Here is a 20116-nt window from a genome sequence, read left to right on the forward strand (position 1 = left end):
GTTGTTTCATGGCTGTGATTATCTTGGACCTTATATGCAAAGGGTGATTCATTCACTGCACTGCCTGAGAACTTTTCGAAGAAATTGTGGTGATTAAACAATCAACTCTATTTGTCATCAGTAGAAGTGTTGTTCAGTTGCAGAAACTTATGTTTGCACCATACTTATTTGGATCTTGGCTTATGGAGTTGTTTTTCTTGAAATCAGTAAATATTTTTGATCTATTGCTATTGGCTCCAATGTTGTGCCCTCCCTGTACTAAAAGTCACAGAATGTGGATAGGACTAGGAATACATTGTTGGTCCAAAATTCAGAGTGAATCTGTACAATCTGCAATGTATTTAAATAGTTAAAATAAATCATATTAGCCATTAATGAAACTCCCATTTGTCCACAAAAGAAGAGTCCGGCAAAACCAAGCATTGAACCTGTGGATGTGCATCAATCCCTTGAAAAAGGTTCTCTGTCCCTCCTTGTCTATTGGCACTAAAATTGACACCTAGAGACAGTTTTTCCACACCTTTGTACTTCTGCATTTGCAGTAAAAACACCAAAGCCTGGACAAACTCTCTGGCCAAGTTCCCTGGTTCAGTGAATGCCCTTCTACAAGAACACGTTATTAGGTCGTGTTTGAAGCACAGCTGAGCTTCAAAGGGCATTGTTTATCTGTACTGAAGAAAGCATACAGTCTGCGGAAAATGTTGCATGTAGGCCCTGAGTCTTGTTCAGTGGTGTCTAAACTATTAAAAGAAGAGGATACTGAACCTTGGGGCTTTGAACCATATGGTTTAGATGAAACTGATAGCAACTGCAAGGCTCTTGTTCACAAAGGGATTTTGCTAGTAGCAAATATCAAGTTTCTACTTCCCTACCTTTCAAATTTCAAAGTCGTTCTCTCTTGTCATAGTGTTGGATGCAGTGGATTAATGATCTCCAAGATATCTAACAAGACTCTTCCAGAGTTGGCAAGGGTGGCTGCTGATGGTTTAGTTATTTTACCTGGTAAATACTGATAACTTTGGTCATTACAATTTTCTTAAATAGTTCAGCTGGTACACTATTTTGGAACTGGTGATGTTAAAGTTAAACTGAGGTAGGGTTCCTCTGGCATGTTATTTACTATAAGAAGGCAGTTATTGTTGTGATGTTTGACCTTATAATAAAAACCATTTGACATGTGGCTAAAATATTTGATTACGTTCTTAGGTTATCTTGGTCACCAAAGGTTAAAGTGGCGGAGCTATCAAATTTGGCTGCCCCGTAAGTCAATGATCATTTTTTTGTATTGCTGAAGTATATTGTGATGATGGTATCTCTCTCTCTCTCTGTAGATTTAATATTCATCAACGATAGATCATATTTGTTTTAAACCAGAGCTGACGCTTCCATTGCATATGCTATACCCAGACCTAATTACCAAGTTCTGTGTCGTGCAGCTTGACTTGTACAACTATCACTACAAGAAAGTGATGATACAACGGCATTTATTTAGTGACATGACATTTGAAATAAATGCTGGAAAGAAAAGAATATAATGACACCTATAAAAATGCTGTAAAAAGGGTGTTTGATGCAGAATGTCGAAAACAATTACCAACATTTACAAGTAATGTTAGATTTTTTTAATTGTTAAATCATTCTTAATATTTAGCACTAGAATAGAAAAACTACTGGATGCATAAATTTTATAATCAACAAAAGAGTTCGGAACAAAATAAGAGGTTAAAATAACCTATTTAGGTAAGTTAATGTTGTTTGTACAATTAGAATAAGTGATTACTCTTGTAAAAGCAATACACACAAAGCATAAGACCAAAAAGTCTAGAAAACTAGAACCTTCAAAGGCCACTCTAGCACTCATGTGGGTTTGTTTGGAGTGAGAGGAATATGAGAGCTTTTGATGGAGTAGAGAAAGATCTTGTACGCTCGAGGAGTAGCCTCTTTTCCCTTATTTATTTTTGGGTGCACCCATGAAGTTCTTATTTGTATAGAAGATTGGGTATCATTCGTAGAAAACCATGTTCTCTTGTAAGGTTTTTTACTTTTTGGTATACTCCTTATATACGAGCATCTATTTTGCCCCTTTTATTGAAATTTATTACCTTATAAAAAAAATGATTAGCCAAGATATTGCCAGCAAAAGACACCCAATTCGTAGAAGCACCAAGACCCCCGATTGAATACCAAAACCAAATAGAAACCTTTGATGCAGGTATTTCACTAATTTACTCCATCTTTTCTCAAATCCCGTCGTATTTTTCAAAATTGGTGACTCTGGCTCCGTAATGCATTCGCTCTCTACAAATTAAGGCTATCAAAGAATATGGAGAGCTTTGGACTAGTTTGGAGATTCGAATTTTTCTTTTTTGCTTTAAAGGTTTTAGGGCTTCCTTCCTTTGAATTTCCTAAAATTATAGCTTTCTTTACTAATTAAAAAATTCAAACTACCGATAATTCTTACTCCCTCCGTTCCAATTCATGTGAACTTGTTTGATTGGGCACGAAGTTTAAGAAAAAATGAAAACTTTTGAAATTTGTGGTCCTAAACAAGTCAAAAAGGGACCCAGAGTATTTGTGTGATTATAAAAGCTTCTCATTAAGGGTAAAATTGTAAGTTTAAGTTGAATTGTTACCAAATTTAGAAAGGGGTCATTCTTTTTGGAACATACCAAAAAGGAAATACGTTCACATAAACTGGAACAGAGGGAGTAGTATTTTATCAAGCTTGGCCTGTGCCTAAGGCGAGTGATACTATTCCTCTAATTGAGATCCTTACTGATTGAAGAGATTTGGAACCAATAACATTACAGATATGTAGAGATTGTTATTAAGATTTGGCGTTGGCTCTTGATTTATTCTTAAAGTACTTCTTATACCATGTTCGTACATTATGTAATTTCACGTGAATCTCTGTACTTCTATCTATCAGTCGATAGTTCGCCATTTATTTGCAGTTTGAAGAATACATGAAATGGAAGCAACACTACTTGAATAACATTGATATAGGGTTCAAGAATCTTTGTGAGGCTTTTGCAGGTTCGTATCTACTTCCTATTTCGTTTAATAATATGGAGAGCTAATTCTTTGTTATGTAGGATTCAGAAAAGTATTTTTGTGTTCTAAAAGTATTTTCGAGGTTTCTTGTTTCCTAGTTAATTAGGCTCTTTATATTTGTTTGCATTCTAAAATAGATCTAAATTAAGTTAAATCAAATATTAATTTGATATTAGTTCCGTAAAAGTTGGATTTACTCAAAATACTACTCTATCCTTGTTAGATTATTTTATTTTTTGGGTGTTTAGTAGTTTGATTTTGCTTAGCCACCATAAAATGTTAAAAAAATTTGGTTCGCGAGATTAACTTCAGAAAAAGAAATTGAATCTGGATATTTTTTTTAAAATCATTATTATGGACAATATCTCTTTATTCATTAGTAAAGTATTATGTAAATATGCACATGTTTTGATTTATCCTTTCTAATTTCTGAATATTATGCCTATGTATATTTATTTTATCAATGTTTTTAGTTGATGAATGGCATACTTTTCTATCAACCCCCCCTTCTCTCTCATATATATATATATATAAGAATAGGATAAACATATTGAATAAGAATGATTCTTTATACTAGAACGGAGCCAAAGATTTTCTTCATTTTGCTTCATTAGATAGGCTTGATGCATCAAAAACCTTGTGTCCATGCCGAAAGTGTCGTAATATGAAATTTGTTCCAAAAGATTTGATTATTGAACACATTGAGGTTGATGGATTTCTAGCTAGTTACAATACTTGGATTTTTCATGGCGATATATCGTCTTCATCAATGTCCGTTAATCAATCGGATAGGGGCGATGAAATATAAGACTTGTTACATGATATTTTTTGAGTTCGTCCTACAAGAGACTTTGTTGATATGGACAGTACTGATGATAGATTTGGTCGGTCAGATCAACATAGAAGGAGGTTTGATAAGAAGAATGAAGAATTTCTTAACTTAATGAAAGAAGCTAAGCATGATTTATAATTGGGAAGCAAATATTTGTTACTTTCTTTCCTTGCCCGTTTATTACATTTAAAGTGTCTCAATGGGCAGAGCAACAATTTATTTTCCATGTTGCTAGAGTTGCTAAAAGATTTTCTGAAGGTGAAACATTTTCCAATTCCTTTAATGTTGCAAAGAATTTTTTTAAATATTTAGAGCTTGAATACAAAGAGATACATGCGTGTCCACATTACGGTATGATCTATTGGAACGAGACAAAGATAGAAGAGATCATAAGTTCTGCAAAACTCCAAGATATAAACAATTTGTAGGTGCATCAATTAGTTATTGCTCGGAAACCTCAAAAAATTCCAACAAAGGTGTTTAGATGTTTTTCATTGATACCAAAACTTCAAAGGTAATTCATGTCATCGAAAACATCTACTCAAATGGGATAGCATGCTGAAGGTTACACTCGAGACGTAGTCATGCGAAATCTTGTTGATAATTTTGCTTAGAGACAATTTGGTAAATCACACCTAGATTTTGCTCGAGATCCTTAGGATGTTAGACTCTGATTATCTTCATATGACTTTAGTCCATTTAAGTCTATGTCTATCTCACATAGCTTATGGCCAGTTGTCTTGGTTCCATATAATTTGCCATCATGGTTGTGCATGAAATAACCATATATATTATACGGATACATTTTTGGACACCAAGTAAAATGAACAAGCTGCATAATTTCTTAATTAAATTAATTGCTAACAAGAATGTATTGCAAAATGCAGCAGAAAACTCCAAGTATTACGGAGAAGCTATTTTGTTTGGAGAAAATGAAAGAAAGTTGAGGCCCTTTAAGTTAGTTTTCCTATCTATTTATGCCAAAATTGATTTATAATAGGTACTAAAATATTAGTTAAGGCAGTGTTAAATATCTCAGGTAAGAAAATTTTAAGATACGAGCATCACACTGGCCATTCTCCTAGAATCTTTTTATTTTTTTATCAGTCCTCCCAGAATCTAATTTTATTCACCCCTCCAAACACAATGAATACTGATTCAAGAAGTCTTCCCAGTTCCTTCCTGCTTTCTTTCAAGTTTCAAGAGCAGCCTAGTCTGTTATTTTTTTTCTGAGCACCATCCTATAAATGGACTCTTCACAAATGTCGGCTTTGATTCAACAGTAGGAGAACTGTAAGGGTTAGGCGCACGTCACAAGTTCGTCACTGGTTTCAAATTATGGACCGATAGGCATCTCAGGGATTTCTAGTTTGTGAAAGAAAAAGAAAGAAGGAACCTTTTTCATGATTGAATTGCAATAGCCACTTTACCGAGAAAAGCTCGAGGTTTGGCGTTGGCCATCCCATGGTAGTGTTGAAAGCAATGATTAACTTTTGTTCATCTCTACACCTTCCCTTAAGAAATCCCACTGTAAATGTCTTTCCATGAAGTAACGCGAGTTGTACGATTAATAGACACATAGCATGAGTTGGCAGGTTCGTCAACAGGGATTTGGTGAGCGTATGTCTCATTTGCTAACGTGAACGCTGCTTCTTCCATCCAGCCAATTTATTCTCAGCTTTCTCTTATAGGCTTCCAGTCCCTACATCCAAACAGATTTGTTATTTATTTACTTTTGACAGGCAACAGATTTTGTCGTTTAAGCATGTGTCTGATTCTTAGGTTTTTTCCCCTCTGAAGCAGAGTTTGGCGACTATGTTTGTAACAATAATTCTTATATTAGAAATTTTAGTTCTTTATCTTGGTTTTCTGCTTTGAACTTCTTAGCGACTTGACTTACTGTCATACGGAGATTGACAGCTGTCTAAATAGGCAGTTGAAGAAAGTTCTGATGTAGAATGATACTGGATACTCCAGTAGTAAAATGATTTTTGTAGTGACAGTGCTTATCCCCATTCTTTTTATGCCGAAGTAGATCATCTTTCAGAGCGACACCAAATGCCAGTAAGCTTGCTAAGCTAGAGAAGTCATAGAGCTCTTTGTTTTCCTTAATATCATGTATTAATGGATTTCAGTCCAGTTCAGATATGAAAACGAAAAAGAAACAAGTCTTCCTATTGACATAGCTGTCTCTGTTAGATGTAAAATGGTTCTTTTATACACTGTTTACTTGTCGATCGACTCGGATAGAGGACATCATTGAAAAAGTGCAGCGGTAGAGCATTCCCTTAAGCTAGCAGACAGACAGAAGAATGTACCTGAACGTCACTAGGCTTCCTCTCTTTGACCCGTCTCCACTTGTACTTTTTTTTTTCCATCATCCTTTTTTGGGGATATATTTATATGATAGGGATTGAGGCGTTGTAGTTATTGATATCATTGTTGATGCCGGACACTGTACCAAGTCAGGGCGTGTAATAATAAAAAGTGTTCCTAGTCTGTCCATCAGGAAAAGGTAATACCAACTGAGCTCATCCACAAAATTATACTTGTATAAGAGGCAAGCGTGCATTCTACTTTGATGATTCTTGGTTCATCTATGTCATACTATAACATCTCTATTTTTGTCCAAGATGCTTAAGCCAACTTAGGACACATGTCTACCTTTTTTGTAGTTCTTGTTCTACATCTCTATAGTTTTGAAAGCAAGGACTAAAAGTTTTGTTGATCTCTGCACCTTCCAATAAGAAATCTCACTGTAAAATGCCTTTCCATGAAGCAATGGAAAGCTGTACTATTCATCGAAACATAGTGTGAGTTGGTAGGTTTGTCGACAAGGATTTGGTGATGTGAGTCTCCTTTTTTTTTTTTTTTTTTTTTGCATAAGTCCCAGAACTTTGGTTTAGTAGTAAAAACGCAACATGTGATCTGTAGGTTACTTGCATGCCACGAACCTGCTATAGACAAAAGCTTGTTATTTAATTGGATGAGAAGGGTAGATGAGTGGGCTCATTATCCGTCGAGTTTCTAACCGTGCACCATTGGAAATTGGGGATTTCTCGATTATTTAAAAGTCGATCTTTTTTTTTAAATGTAAAAGTTGCTTCAATCAATTTATTCTCAGCTTTCTCTTGGGTTGGCTTTCATGCATCCTGCATATTAATGTTAAGTCTGTTTGCCTGATTCTTGGTTTTTCACTGAAGCGTTGTTTGGGGACTATGTTTCTTACCATAGTTTCTGCATAGCTTATTTTAGTACTTTATCTTCATTTTCTGCTGTCAACTTCTTAGTGACTTGACTCACCATCATGTGGAGATGGAGGGCTGTCTAAATAGGCAGTTTGATGAAGGTTCAGATGTAGCATGGAAATGGATACTCCAGTAGTAAAACAATTGTAGTAATGACTGCATAACATTTACTCTAGAGTCGACATTTTTGGTGATACGCATGCTCGCTAAGTTAGAGAAGTCATAGAGCTCAGAGTTTGCCTAATATCCTGTAATGGATATAAGTCCAGTGATTGCTATATCTCTTCAAATTGCAAAAAGAAAAAGAAAGAATTCTTCAGTAGACGTATATGCTGTCTGTGTTAGATGTTGATCATCTCTTTTATACATCGTATACTTGTGCACTTGTGGCGTGAGGACATTATTGAAAAAGTTGAGCAGCTGAGCATCTCCTAAGTTAGAAGACGGACACAAGAATGCACCCCCAATGTCATTACCACTTCCTCCTTTCCCTCCTTATTTATTTGATTACAAAGTTTGAGAATAGAGGTGTAGTTGTGTTGTTTTTCCACAGATTCCACAGTAACACATCTCTGGTAAATCATTTTCCAAACATGTGTAATTATGATTACAATTTGGATTCTCTACGACATATCAAACTGGAAAGCTTATTTTAGGGAGATTGATTTAGCTTATAACGACTGTGAGCACGTAATTTTTGCCTCACCAAAAAATTCTTCCACAAAATCAATAAATAGATTTTTTTCTTAATTGTTTTTAATTTTTTTAATAGATTTTTAGGAATTTTTGGTAATTATTTGTAGTTAGTCGCATTTTTCATGCATTTTTAACATTTTTAAATTATAGAAAAATACCCAAAAATATCCCAAATATTCATTGCATAGGATTTTAGGTCTTAATTGCATTTAGAATTTAAATACATGAGCTAATTGCATTATTAAACAAAAATTAAAAAAATTAGCCATTTTTACATATTTAGCTTCTAGTTTTAAAATTAGTATTTTTTCTTTCATTAGTTTTAAGTTAATTAATTATTTTAATATTAGAAATAGATAAATAATTTAATTCTACATATTAGGTTTTATTTAGAATTTAGTTTAGATTTTTAATTAATTCTATAGGATTTAAAGATAAAGAAAAAAAAAAAGCAAAGAAAAGAAAAAGGGCTGTTTCAAAACATTTGGGCCTGATTTCCATGGCCCAATTCTCTCCCAATTCGCCCCAGTCAGAACCTTTAACCCGGTCCAGCACCCCTAATTAATAAAACGACTCCATTTTGGCGATGGTCAATCATGGTCGTTCATTTTCCTCCATCAAACAACCAGGAACTAGGCTTTAATTCCCTTAAAAGTGTCTGAAACACCCCTAACCCCAAAGACCCCCCTTACTCCGTCTCTTTCACCTCTCTTTTACCCCTCTAAACCATCGCCGCTGGCCACCGCCGAAAATCGCCCACGGCGGCGGACGCCACTCCAAACAGCCCCATTTTGTTTCGGTTTTCGGCGGCCGCCGCCACTCCAAACAACCCCATTTTCTCACCAGACAACCACCACACTCCTCTTATCTCATATTTCCTTTCAATTCCATCAGAAACCCCACCAAAATTAGTGAATTTTAGATGTAAATTTCCAGAAAAATCCTAGTTTGACCTTTGTCAAATTACTTGGGGTATTTTGTTCGTTTTGGGTCGAGACTCACTTTAATCAATCATTTGCGTTAGTTTTGACCAATTTCGAAGTCACCGGACTCCGGCCAACTCACCACTGACTGGCCGAGCTTCATCGAAAAAGGGTTTCATGGCTTTGTCTCTCTTTCAATAGGTATATCCTTACCCCATTCTATCATGTCTTCATTTTTGTTTTTTTTTGTTTTGTTTGTTAGGGTGGCCTGCAATTGCAAATAATTTGTCCATTTGGTTTAGTGTTAATTAGTGTAGCTGAATTAGTAGTTCAATTTCATGCTAATTAGTCTAATTGCATATGTTTAATTAATTTGTCAAATGGATGGCTGTTTTTGCCTATCATTTTTAGTCACAATCTGTGTAATTCTTTGGGGTGTTTACTTGTAGTAAATAGAACTTGAGGGGGTTTAATTGGAAGGCAAAAAATAGGAATTCTTTGGTATTTGTTTAGGAAGTTTCTAGAAAAGCACCAGCTATCCAAAACTGTTGATAAAAGATGATGAAAATTGGACAACTGCCCATTTTTTCTGTTTTGAAAGATGCTTGTTTCCTGATTTTAAGGGCATGCTGGTAGATTCCCTGGTACCTCTCATTCTTATCCCTTAGCACACTCACACTCTATATAAGGCTCAACTCACACACCCATTTTAGGGATGGACTTTCACACTAATTCTCTGAATACTCACTAAAAAAAATCTCTGCATTTCCTTTTTCAATTCCTACACTCTTAGAAGATAGTACACACACAAAATCCCTAGATATCTCTAAAAAATTCTGGTCTTCTTCATCAATTTCTGATTTTCTTTGAGATAATTTTGGGGTTGAACCTTAAAGTTTGATTCTGGAGTTATTCTCTACTGTTTTGCTTGCTGCTGCTGTTTCTGTTTTTGTTGAACTTACTCTCTCCAGTTTCATTTGGGCCTTTTGTTGATTGTCTCTTGCTAGTAGGTATGTAAATTTCTTTCCTGTAACTCTTGTGAATGTAGAAATACAGAGTTAATGTGTTGACATCTTGTGTATGCCTAGTTCTATGTCTTCCTGATACTTGTGGGTTTAAACTTGGTTCATCTTTGTTTTCTTAGTAAGTGTCTGATTCTGTTGGTTTACTCAAGCTTAAAATCTAAGCTATATTTACTCGTTATCTGGGTTAATTGCTACTAACTGACTACTCATCTTGATATAAAGTCTTTGTTAGTTAAGTATTAATATGAGCTTGTGAAATCTTGATTGGAATAGGTCCATCACCACTACTTCTGTACACACATAAGGGTGCGACTGTGACTCATGGGTTTAATTTGAAATCAAAGGCGTGTAGTGATGATGAGTTTAGCATTCAAGGTTCATTTGTTGTAATATTGTTCAAGAAAATAAAAAATAAAAAATAGAAGGTGCTTGGGTTCATAGACTTGTCTGTTAATATGAGTGAAGATTTGAAATAATTTTCTTTGTTCTTTTCAGTAACGTAGTGTTTTAGTTCGAAGTATTCATGTATTAGTGTTTAAGAAAGTCTGTAATTAATGTTTTATTTCTGACATTTTCAAATTATGTTGAGAAGCCATGTTGATTAACTGGTCTGGACATTTGGTCCAAATGGGGCTACTTAGCTAATTTAAAAGGAAATTTTACATCCTATAGCAAAGGTTGATACCTTATTTATTATAAATAAATACCCTTTTAAAAAAATTATCTCCTATAGCTACCTATTAATTTTTATAGCAAAATTTCTATTTATGGCCAATTCCTACCTTTAAGCCATTAAATACGCTGTATATTATTTTTCTCTCTCCCTCTCCCTAGACTCTCTCCTCCTTTCTCTTTCTTCTCTTTTTCCCCAGGTTTTTCCTCCCCTGCTTTTAGAAACCCTAGCAGGGATTGTGTTCCGCCAACGACAGATTCGACCGGCGACCACTTCCCTCTTCCTTTTTGTGTCGCCCCAACCCCCTCCTCCGGTACAAACTCTCAGTAGACAACTTGATTTCACTCTCCGAACAACAACTGTTAGATTGCACCACCGAAAACAACGGCTGCGACGACAGTTTAATGACCACAACCTACAATTTCATCTTAAAAAATGACGGCATTGCCACATAATCCAACTACCTTACGAGGAATATCAAGATTCACACAAAAGCCAAGAGAGAATGAACTCAGAAGTAGTGAAAATTAGTAGCTACTTTGCCTTGAAAAGTTTGTTACCTTTTTTTTCATTGTATTTCAATGTATCTCACTGTATTCCATGTATTTCATTTGTATTCACTGTCTTTTTTTCATTGTATTTCATGGTATCTAGCTGTATTCCATGTATTTCATTGTATTCACTGTCTCACTGTATTTCATGAATGTATTCATATGTTTTTTTAATTAATATAGTTTATGTATTCAAATGTATATATGTATTCAAATGTATCTGCAATATGCATTCATATGTTTTTGCACTATAAATACTTCATGTATTCAATGTATTTTTATGTATTTAACTGTATTTAATGTAATTATATAATTTCAATATATAAATCTATTTGTAAAGATACCACTAAAAAATATTTTAGTAAAGATACCACTAAAAAAAGAAAGGATGGATTGAATCTATGAAGATTGCGCTGTTTTAGGGAGATTGATTTAGCTTATAACGACTGTGAGCACGTAATTTTTGCCTCACCAAAAAATTCTTCCACAAAATCAATAAATAGATTTTTTTCTTAATTGTTTTTAATTTTTTTAATAGATTTTTAGGAATTTTTGGTAATTATTTGTAGTTAGTCGCATTTTTCATGCATTTTTAACATTTTTAAATCATAGAAAAATACCCAAAAATATACCAATATTCATTGCATAGGATTTTAGGTCTTAATTGCATTTAGAATTTAAATACATGAGCTAATTGCATTATTAAACAAAAATTAAAAAAATTAGCCATTTTTACATATTTAGCTTCTAGTTTTAAAATTAGTATTTTTCTTTCATTAGTTTTAAGTTAATTAATTATTTTAATATTAGAAATAGATAAATAATTTAATTCTACATATTAGGTTTTATTTAGAATTTAGTTTAGATTTTTAATTAATTCTATAGGATTTAAAGATAAAGAAAAAAAAAAGCAAAGAAAAGAAAAAGGGCTGTTTCAAAACATTTGGGCCTGATTTCCATGACCCAATTCTCTCCCAATCCGCCCCAGTCAGAACCTTTAACCCGGTCCAGCACCCCTAATTAATAAAACGACTCCATTTTGGTGATGGTCAATCATGGTCGTTCATTTTCCTCCATCAAACAACCAGGAACTAGGCTTTAATTCCCTTAAAAGTGTCTGAAACACCCCTAACCCCAAAGACCCCCCTTACTCCGTCTCTTTCACCTCTCTTTTACCCCTCTAAACCATCGCCGCTGGCCACCGCCGAAAATCGCTCACGGCGGCGGACGCCACTCCAAACAGCCCCATTTTGTCTCGGTTTTCGGCGGCCGCCGCCACTCCAAACAACCCCATTTTCTCACCAGACAACCACCACACTCCTCTTATCTCATATTTCCTTTCAATTCCATCAGAAACCCCACCAAAATTAGTGAATTTTAGATGTAAATTTCCAGAAAAATCCTAGTTTGACCTTTGTCAAATTACTTGGGGTATTTTGTTCGTTTTGGGTTGAGACTCACTTTAATCAATCATTTGCATTAGTTTTGACCAATTTCGAAGTCACCGGACTCCGGCCAACTCACCACTGGCTGGCCGAGCTTCATCGAAAAAGGCTTTCATGGCTTTGTTTCTCTTTCAATAGGTATATCCTCACCCCATTCTATCATGTCTTCATTTTTATTTTTTTTTGTTTTGTTTATTAGGGTGGCCTGCAATTGCAAATAATTTATCCATTTGGTTTAGTGTTAATTAGTGTAGCTGAATTAGTAGTTTAATTTCATGCTAATTAGTCTAATTGCATATGTTTAATTAATTTGTCAAATGGATGGCTGTTTTTGCCTATCATTTTTAGTTACAATCTGTGTAATTCTTTGGGGTATTTACTTGTAGTAAATAGAACTTGAGGGGGTTTAATTGGAAGGCAAAAAATAGGAATTCTTTGGTATTTGTTTAGGAAGTTTCTAGAAAAGCACCAGTTATCCAAAACTGTTGATAAAAGATGATGAAAATTGGACAATTGTCCCTTTTTTCTATTTTGAAAGATGCTTGTTTCCTGATTTTAAGGGCATGCTGGCAGATTCCCTGGTACCTCTCATTCTTATCCCTTAGAACACTCACACTCTATATAAGGCTCAACTCACACACCCATTTTAGGGATGGACTTTCACACTAATTCTCTGAATACTCACTAAAAAAAATCTCTGCATTTCCTTTTTCAATTCCTACACTCTTAGAAGATAGTACACACACAAAATCCCTAGATATCTCTAAGAAGTTCTGGTCTTCTTCATCAATTTCTGATTTTCTTTGAGATAATTTTGGGGCTGAAGCTTAAAGTTTGATTCTGGAGTTATTCTCTACTGTTTTGCTTGCTGCTGCTGTTTCTGTTTTTGTTGAACTTACTCTCTCCAGTTTCATTTTGGCCTTTTGTTGATTGTCTCTTGCTAGTAGGTATGTAAATTTCTTTCCTGTAACTCTTGTGAATGTAGAAATACAGAGTTAATGTGTTGACATCTTGTGTATGCCTAGTTCTATGTCTTCCTGATACTTGTGGGTTTAAACTTGGTTCATCTTTGTTTTCTTAGTAAGTGTCTGATTCTGTTGGTTTACTCAAGCTTAAAATCTAAGCTATATTTACTCGTTATCTGGGTTAATTGCTACTAACTGACTCCTCATCTTGATATAAAGTCTTTGTTAGTCAAGTATTAATATGAGCTTGTGAAATCTTGATTGGAATAGGTCCATCACCACTACTTCTGTACACACATAAGGGTGCGACTGTGACTCATGGGTTTAATTTAAAATCAAAGGCGTGTAGTGATGATGAGTTTAGCATTCAAGGTTCATTTGTTGTAATATTGTTCAAGAAAATAAAAAATAAAAAATAGAAGGTGCTTGGGTTCATAGACTTGTCTGTTAATATGAGTGAAGATTTGAAATAATTTTCTTTGTTCTTTTCAGTAACATAGTGTTTTAGTTCGAAGTATTCATGTATTAATGTTTAAGAAAGTCTGTAATTAATGGTTTATTTCTGACATTTTCAAATTATGTTGAGAAGCCATGTTGATTAACTGGTCTGGACATTTGGTCCAAATCGGGCTACTTAGCTAATTTAGAAGGAAATTTTACCTCCTATAGCAAAGGTTGATACCTTATTTATTATAAATAAATACCCTTTTAAAAAAATTATCTCCTATTTGCTCGAGTACTGGATCGAGCTCTGCCTCTGCCTCGGCCTTTGGCGCGACCTCGGCCTCATCCTCTGGTGCGACCTCGGCCTCATCTTCTGCCTCTTGTAGGAGCTGCCAGTGGGGGCTCCGGCTGCTATCCAGCACGTGTTTAGAGAATGAGAGTAGAAGAGTTCAATTATCAATGAGAGAATAAAATCGCACGATAGAGAAGAATAGAAGTGAAATTTGTTCCTAAACTTCATAGCCTCTGGAAGGTAGGTACATACGTCTCCATACCGATCCCCCAGACTCTACTAAGCCTGCTCGTCATTTGTGAGACCTAGACAACCTAGTGCTCTGATACCAACTTGTCACGATCCGGAACTTCCACCTTCGGGATCATGATGACGCCTACCATTTCACTTGCTAGGCAAGCCAACATTAAAGTAATTCTTTACCAAATTTTAATCAATTCAATAAGTCAAACCAATTAAACCAAATAAAACTTAAACAAAGTACGAATTGACATAATAATCAATAATATCTAAGTACAACCCGGATCTGGAGTCATGAGTGCACGAGCTTTTAGAGTTTCTACAAATAGTATTTAAAATAAGTACAACTGTCTCGAATGAAAAGAACAGTAATAGGGAAATTGGAAGGGGACTTCAAGGTCTGCAGACGTTAGTAGATCTACCTCGAGTCTCCGAATGTGCTAATCCGAGCTGATGCGCCTCACGGACTGCTGGGACCAGTACCAAAATCTGCACAAGAAGTGCAAAGTGTAATATGAATACAACCGACCCAATGTACTCCGTAAATGTCGAGCCTAACCTCGACGAGGTAGTGACAAGGCTATGGTAGGACACTCACGTAATTAAACCTGTACAGATGAAAATATATGTACAACATAATACAAATAAAAAATTAACATGTACTATTGGGAGGGGACATGCAAAAGGGGGTGCAAGATACAGTACTACAACCAGAAATAGTAACATGAAGCAGTAAATAAACCTTCAACCAAAGAGACGGATAACATAATGAATAAAAGCTGCACGGCATCACCCTTCGTGATTTTACTCTCAGCCTCACCATGAAATAGTAATAATGGCATGGCATCACCCATCATTCTTTAACTCTCAATCTCTCCGTAAATTATAAAATACAGCATGACATCATCTTTCATGTGTTTACTCTCAATTTTATCATGCAATAATAGATTAGGCACGACATCACCCTTCATGCTTTACTCTCAAATACGGCACGGCATTACCCTTCGTGCTTTAACTCTCTTCCTCACTATGTATAAATCAATAATTACAACAACAATCGGCACTACATCACCCTTCGTGCTTTAACGCTCTCCCTTACCATGTAACAATGAACATATAACAATTTGGGAGATAGAATAAGCAAGAATAAACCTTACGCCAGCGACAGTTCCACAATACCTACCTCAACTTCAAGAAACAATACTCAATTATCACAAATAGTCGTAAATGCAGAAAGAACGATCAATTTAGTAATAAACTAGTCTAATCATGTATATCATAATTAAAGAAGGGAGTACATTACAAGAAACAAGTCTCACCCGAATGCTTTAACCTAACAACAATGCATAAATACTCGTCACATCACATATACATTGTACCCAACATTTAAACAAGTAGCAAATAGGCAAACAAGTCGTAATCTCTCAAGTCAACATTAACCAAGACAATTACCTTACTTCAAAAATCAACTCAAAACTCAACCATAACTTTGCCTTTCAAACAAGCCTCTGAACCAACCAAATCTAAAAAATTATCAACCAAACGATTCAAAATAAGCCTTATGAACTACCCACGATTGCAAAAGATTCAATTTAGGTCATTATTGAAAAAGTCAACAAAAGTTAACTCCCGCGCCCGCTTGGTACAAATCCAAAATTCGGACCAAGACCCATTTATCCATTCACCCTCGATCCCGATTATGTAATTTATTTCAAAATCTGACTTCAATTTGAGGTCTAAATTCCAATTTTACAAAAATTCCTAATTCTACCCAAACCCCCAATTTCCACTGTGAGCACGTGATTTTTGCTTCACGAAAACTACTCCAAAAGAAATCAAAAAATAAAACAAATTGCCTTTGGGTACAATTTTGAGAATTTTGCGTGACATTTTGGATAATTATTTTTGTCTCTGAATGTTTACCTTGTTTTAATTAATTGAAAAATATCAAAATACCCGTTGCGTGCATATTTAGGATTTAATTATGCATTTTTGAATTAATTAAACCATGTCCTATTTTAAAGAATGAAAATCACAAAAATATGAATTTTTGGTAGCTTTGTCATTTTTATTGTTTAATTGTGTGATTTTATTTTAATCAATATTTGATCTTGTGTGTTAATTATTGTTAAGGGTTAATTAATATCTTTTTAAAATAATCTTGGTTTTACAATTTAATTTAGGAATTTTGGTTTTAAGGAATTAAAAGAAAATGAAAGGAAAAAAGAAAAGAGTGAAATTGGGCCAAATCGAAACTGGGCCAATTTCAATGCAAAATCAGGCCCAAATCATATCAAACGATCCAATCCAATAGGCCTGGTCTCTCAGACAGTCCAAACGACGCCGTTTCGGCGCCTCAGATCTAAGCCGTTGATTTGTTTCCATCAGACGACTCATTTCAACCCAGCATTATTTGAAACGACGCCGTTTTAGGCAAGTTGATCCTAGCCGTCCGTTCCCAATGTTCTAACGGTCCCAGCCTTCCCCCATAACCCGGTCCATTTCAACCCGGGTCGACCCAGTCTCGATGCATGACCAAATGTCACCGTTTCCTTTAAGTGAATTGATCCAGGCCATTGATCGTGCTTGATCCAACGGCCAAGATTAAACCACCCCCTCCCTATATAACCCTAATCCCTTACCCCACGCCCCAAACCAAACCCCCCCTCACCCCATCGTCTCCCTCAAGCTCAGAGACGGACCAGACCCAAACCCTAGCCTCCATTGTTACACCTCCGTTTGAAACCCGGCGGCAACAACGCCGCCGGTCACCAAATTAACACCCCTAATCTATCTGACCACCCTTGTTACAAATCTGCTAACCGTTTGCCTCGAATCAACCTCCAGCTTCTCGAATCTTCAATCGAAGATTCGAGCAGAACCTAAACCTACGCCAACCAGTCCCAAACGCATACCGGATATCTCTCTGACCTCCCTCATCACCAAACTACCATTGGTTTGGTTCGAATCAGACCAGAACCGTTTAAACCCCAAATCGAACCCCCAAGAACCCTAGAAAACCAAAGGTTGAAATCTATCCAAATTAAAGGAAGTTAGGTGGACCTTAGTCGAAGTGTTCTCAGTTGAGAATACTCGATTAAGGTCCGTTCGACCTCAATTAAAGGTCCGAGTCAGAGTCCAAGTCAGGGTCGTCCAGTTTCTGAGTTCGGAGGTATTTCTTCTGTTTCCCTGTTTGTTTTTCATGTTTCGTTGTTTGTTTGTTAAGATGAGTTCAAATTCGTCTTTTACCGATTACTCTTTTCTTTCTCCAGTTAGACCTTTTATTTGGTCCAATCTTATCATTGCTTCTGTTTGTTGTCGATTGTTATATGTTATAATTTGTGTAATCGATTGAATAAGTGTCGTCGATTAGTCTGGTATGCTTGAATGTTAGATTAGCATGATAATAGTTTAATTTTTGGTTCATTCCAGTAGGTTTACCCTCCTGTTTATTTTCTGTTCTAATTTTGTGTTGAAATAAGCCTATTGGTATCATTTGTTTCAAATTTGTCCAATTTCCCTTTCTCATTGTTATTCACCATGTTTTTTTCATATAAGTCGGTTTGTTTTCATTCAGTATGTTGACAGTGTTCATTTGTTCTTGTTTAGGTTTAATCTAGAAGTGTGTTAGTTTAATCACTGAATCTTTATTTTGATGATATTTGGTCTGAATTGAGTTTCAAGCTTAAATTGTGATTTGAGTTTGATGAATATTAATGTTGTTCTGATATGAATCTGATCTTGAATGTTGATATGAATCTGACCATGATGAACTGATTCCTAAGTGTTGTCAATTGGGAGTTAGTCTCATATGATTTGATTAGTCAATTGTTAGGATTTCTCACTTAAGATTGGTTATAGCTGCTATAGTTTGGTTAATTGATTAGGAGGATTGGATATAGCTGATGGGGTAGAATGGTAATTTCAGTAATTTCAGGGACTTTAGGAGGGTATTTTGGGATTGAAAGGTTTGAAATTGATTTAAGTTGAATGTTCTGACAGTAGGGTACTAAAGTACCATTAAACTAATGAATTGTTTAAATGCTAATGGGGAACAAAACATAATGGTGGGGGGAAGGTTGAAAGGAAATAGATTAAGAAATAGGTGCCCATACATATTTGAATTTAAATAAAAGGAAGGAGAAGGGATAATGGGAAAAAACATACTCTAGTGGGGAACAAATGAATTAAAAGGAGAACAAAACATGTAGTAGTGGGGGGAAATACTTTCCTAATTAGCTAAGTGCTCCTTAGAGCTGGAAAGGGGTTGAAGTTTGGTTATAAATAGGGTCATTCAAAACAGAAAAGGGGCTGGTTTTTTTGGAGAAGAAAAATCAGTTCTCTTTCAGTTTTTTTTAGATAGTCTAGGCTGGATTTTGACATCAGAAATTCAGAGTTTAAGAGTGAAATACAAGCTGAGTTTTTACCCTAAAGAGTTCAATAGGTTGAGAGCTAAATACTAAAAAGTGAGGTCTTCTTTACTACTGAAAATCAGAATCAGTTTGTTACTATTTAATTGAGGTTTTGAGTGTCTTTATTTGAAAATCTGAAGAACAGAAATCAGAAAATCTACTCTCCTGTCTCATTTCTGAATACATTCTGTTCCTGTCTGTGAATTGCTTAGTATTTTCTGGTTTCACTCCTGGGTTTTGGACTGCTTGTGCTGGGTGTATTTCTGCTGGTTGTTGCTCTGTTCTTTGCTGTGGTGTTGCTGTATTGTATACTACTGCTGCTGCTGACCTGCCTTTCATCTTCTTCTTCTTCTTATGCTATTCTCGATTCCAGGTACACTACTTTGAATCATCTTGGTGTATGCTCATTGAAGCCGAAATGAAATGGCCAGAGGATTTATTGTTCAAACTATAGAATGCTTGTATTCTATTTGATATTAGTTATGTGTTTCCTATTACATGAATAATAAACGACTGTATAATTCGGACTATTTATAAGTTATTTGGGCTGTTTGATTTAGGGACTATTTGGACTTTGGAATGTGATTATGTAATAGTCATATGGGTTTAGTTTTGTTTTTGCAGTATAATTGTTGAAATTAGAAGCAAGCTGCAAGCTGAAACAAGAAAGTGTTTTTTTGGAATTCATGAATTTCACTTGTACTAATAAAATTGAGCTGAAATCAGTAAGTATGGGTTTAGATGTGGTTATTGATTAAGAGTGCATTTGTTATTCATATTTTGTTAAGAATCAAACTTGTATCTATGGATTCTTATAAAATTCTCTTTTATATATTTTATAATGCGTATATCTATGTAAGTTTTAGACAATGTTGTCATTGGTGAGTGTTGTAGTTTAGACAAGTAATATATTTTAGTTGTAATAATAATATTATGGTACATGTTTTCAATCTGATAGTAATAGGCCATTGTCAATAGTTAAAACGAGATTGGAAATTAATGGTAATGTGTTATTAAGCTAATAATTGTAATCATTGTTAATTAGTTAACCGATCAGGAAAGTTGTGCTTGGATTTGGAGATGAAAGTCGGCTGTCCCACGGGTAGGCCTCGGAGGCCCGATGCGGATTAATTATAAGTTTCTTTCTTAAATGGGGAAGTGGCTCTTAAAACAAATTAATTAGGACCTTTTTTTACTTTAGAGACAATAAAAATATCAAAATTATAGTTGCTTTAGGCTTACCCTTTTAAAAATAAGTGAGGCGTGCCTCGCCGAATAAATTACAAATTGCGGGGCCCTCAACGGATAGTTATTTC

The 20116-nt window shown here is 35.2% G+C and overlaps 1 protein-coding gene and 1 long non-coding RNA gene across 3 annotated transcripts; both read left to right on the forward strand.

Annotated features, from left to right (window-relative positions):
- The first annotated feature begins 39 nt into the window (after positions 1–39).
- LOC107766536 (putative pectin methylesterase CGR3) lies at positions 40–8000 on the forward strand. The gene is made up of 3 exons (XM_075236854.1): positions 40–1002; positions 1207–1260; positions 2955–8000. Exons 1-3 carry the CDS (start codon positions 699–701, stop codon positions 2957–2959), a joined length of 363 nt encoding a protein of 120 aa, XP_075092955.1. The 5' UTR covers positions 40–698; the 3' UTR covers positions 2960–8000.
- A 261-nt stretch (positions 8001–8261) lies between these two features.
- LOC107766532 (uncharacterized) lies at positions 8262–19595 on the forward strand. 2 transcript variants are annotated; one of them, XR_012702060.1, is made up of 3 exons: positions 8262–8954; positions 10052–12585; positions 19174–19595. It is a non-coding gene; the product is annotated as an uncharacterized LOC107766532 (long non-coding RNA). The 2 variants fall into 2 exon arrangements; XR_012702059.1 differs by lacking the exon at positions 19174–19595 and adding an exon at positions 13683–13980 and having other exon boundaries at positions 8264–8954.
- The last annotated feature ends 521 nt before the right edge of the window (positions 19596–20116 follow it).

This window comes from Nicotiana tabacum, chromosome 18, assembly GCF_000715075.1.
Source record: "Nicotiana tabacum cultivar K326 chromosome 18, ASM71507v2, whole genome shotgun sequence".
Taxonomy (NCBI): domain Eukaryota; kingdom Viridiplantae; phylum Streptophyta; class Magnoliopsida; order Solanales; family Solanaceae; genus Nicotiana; species Nicotiana tabacum.

Bases quoted from the DNA above. Each gene is read 5' to 3' on its own strand.
- LOC107766536 (XM_075236854.1), top strand. From the start codon at position 699: ATGTTGCATGTAGGCCCTGAGTCTTGTTCAGTGGTGTCTAAACTATTA. The intron at 1,003-1,206 runs GTAAATACTGAT...TTACGTTCTTAG, and splicing joins TGGTTTAGTTATTTTACCTG to GTTATCTTGGTCACCAAAGG.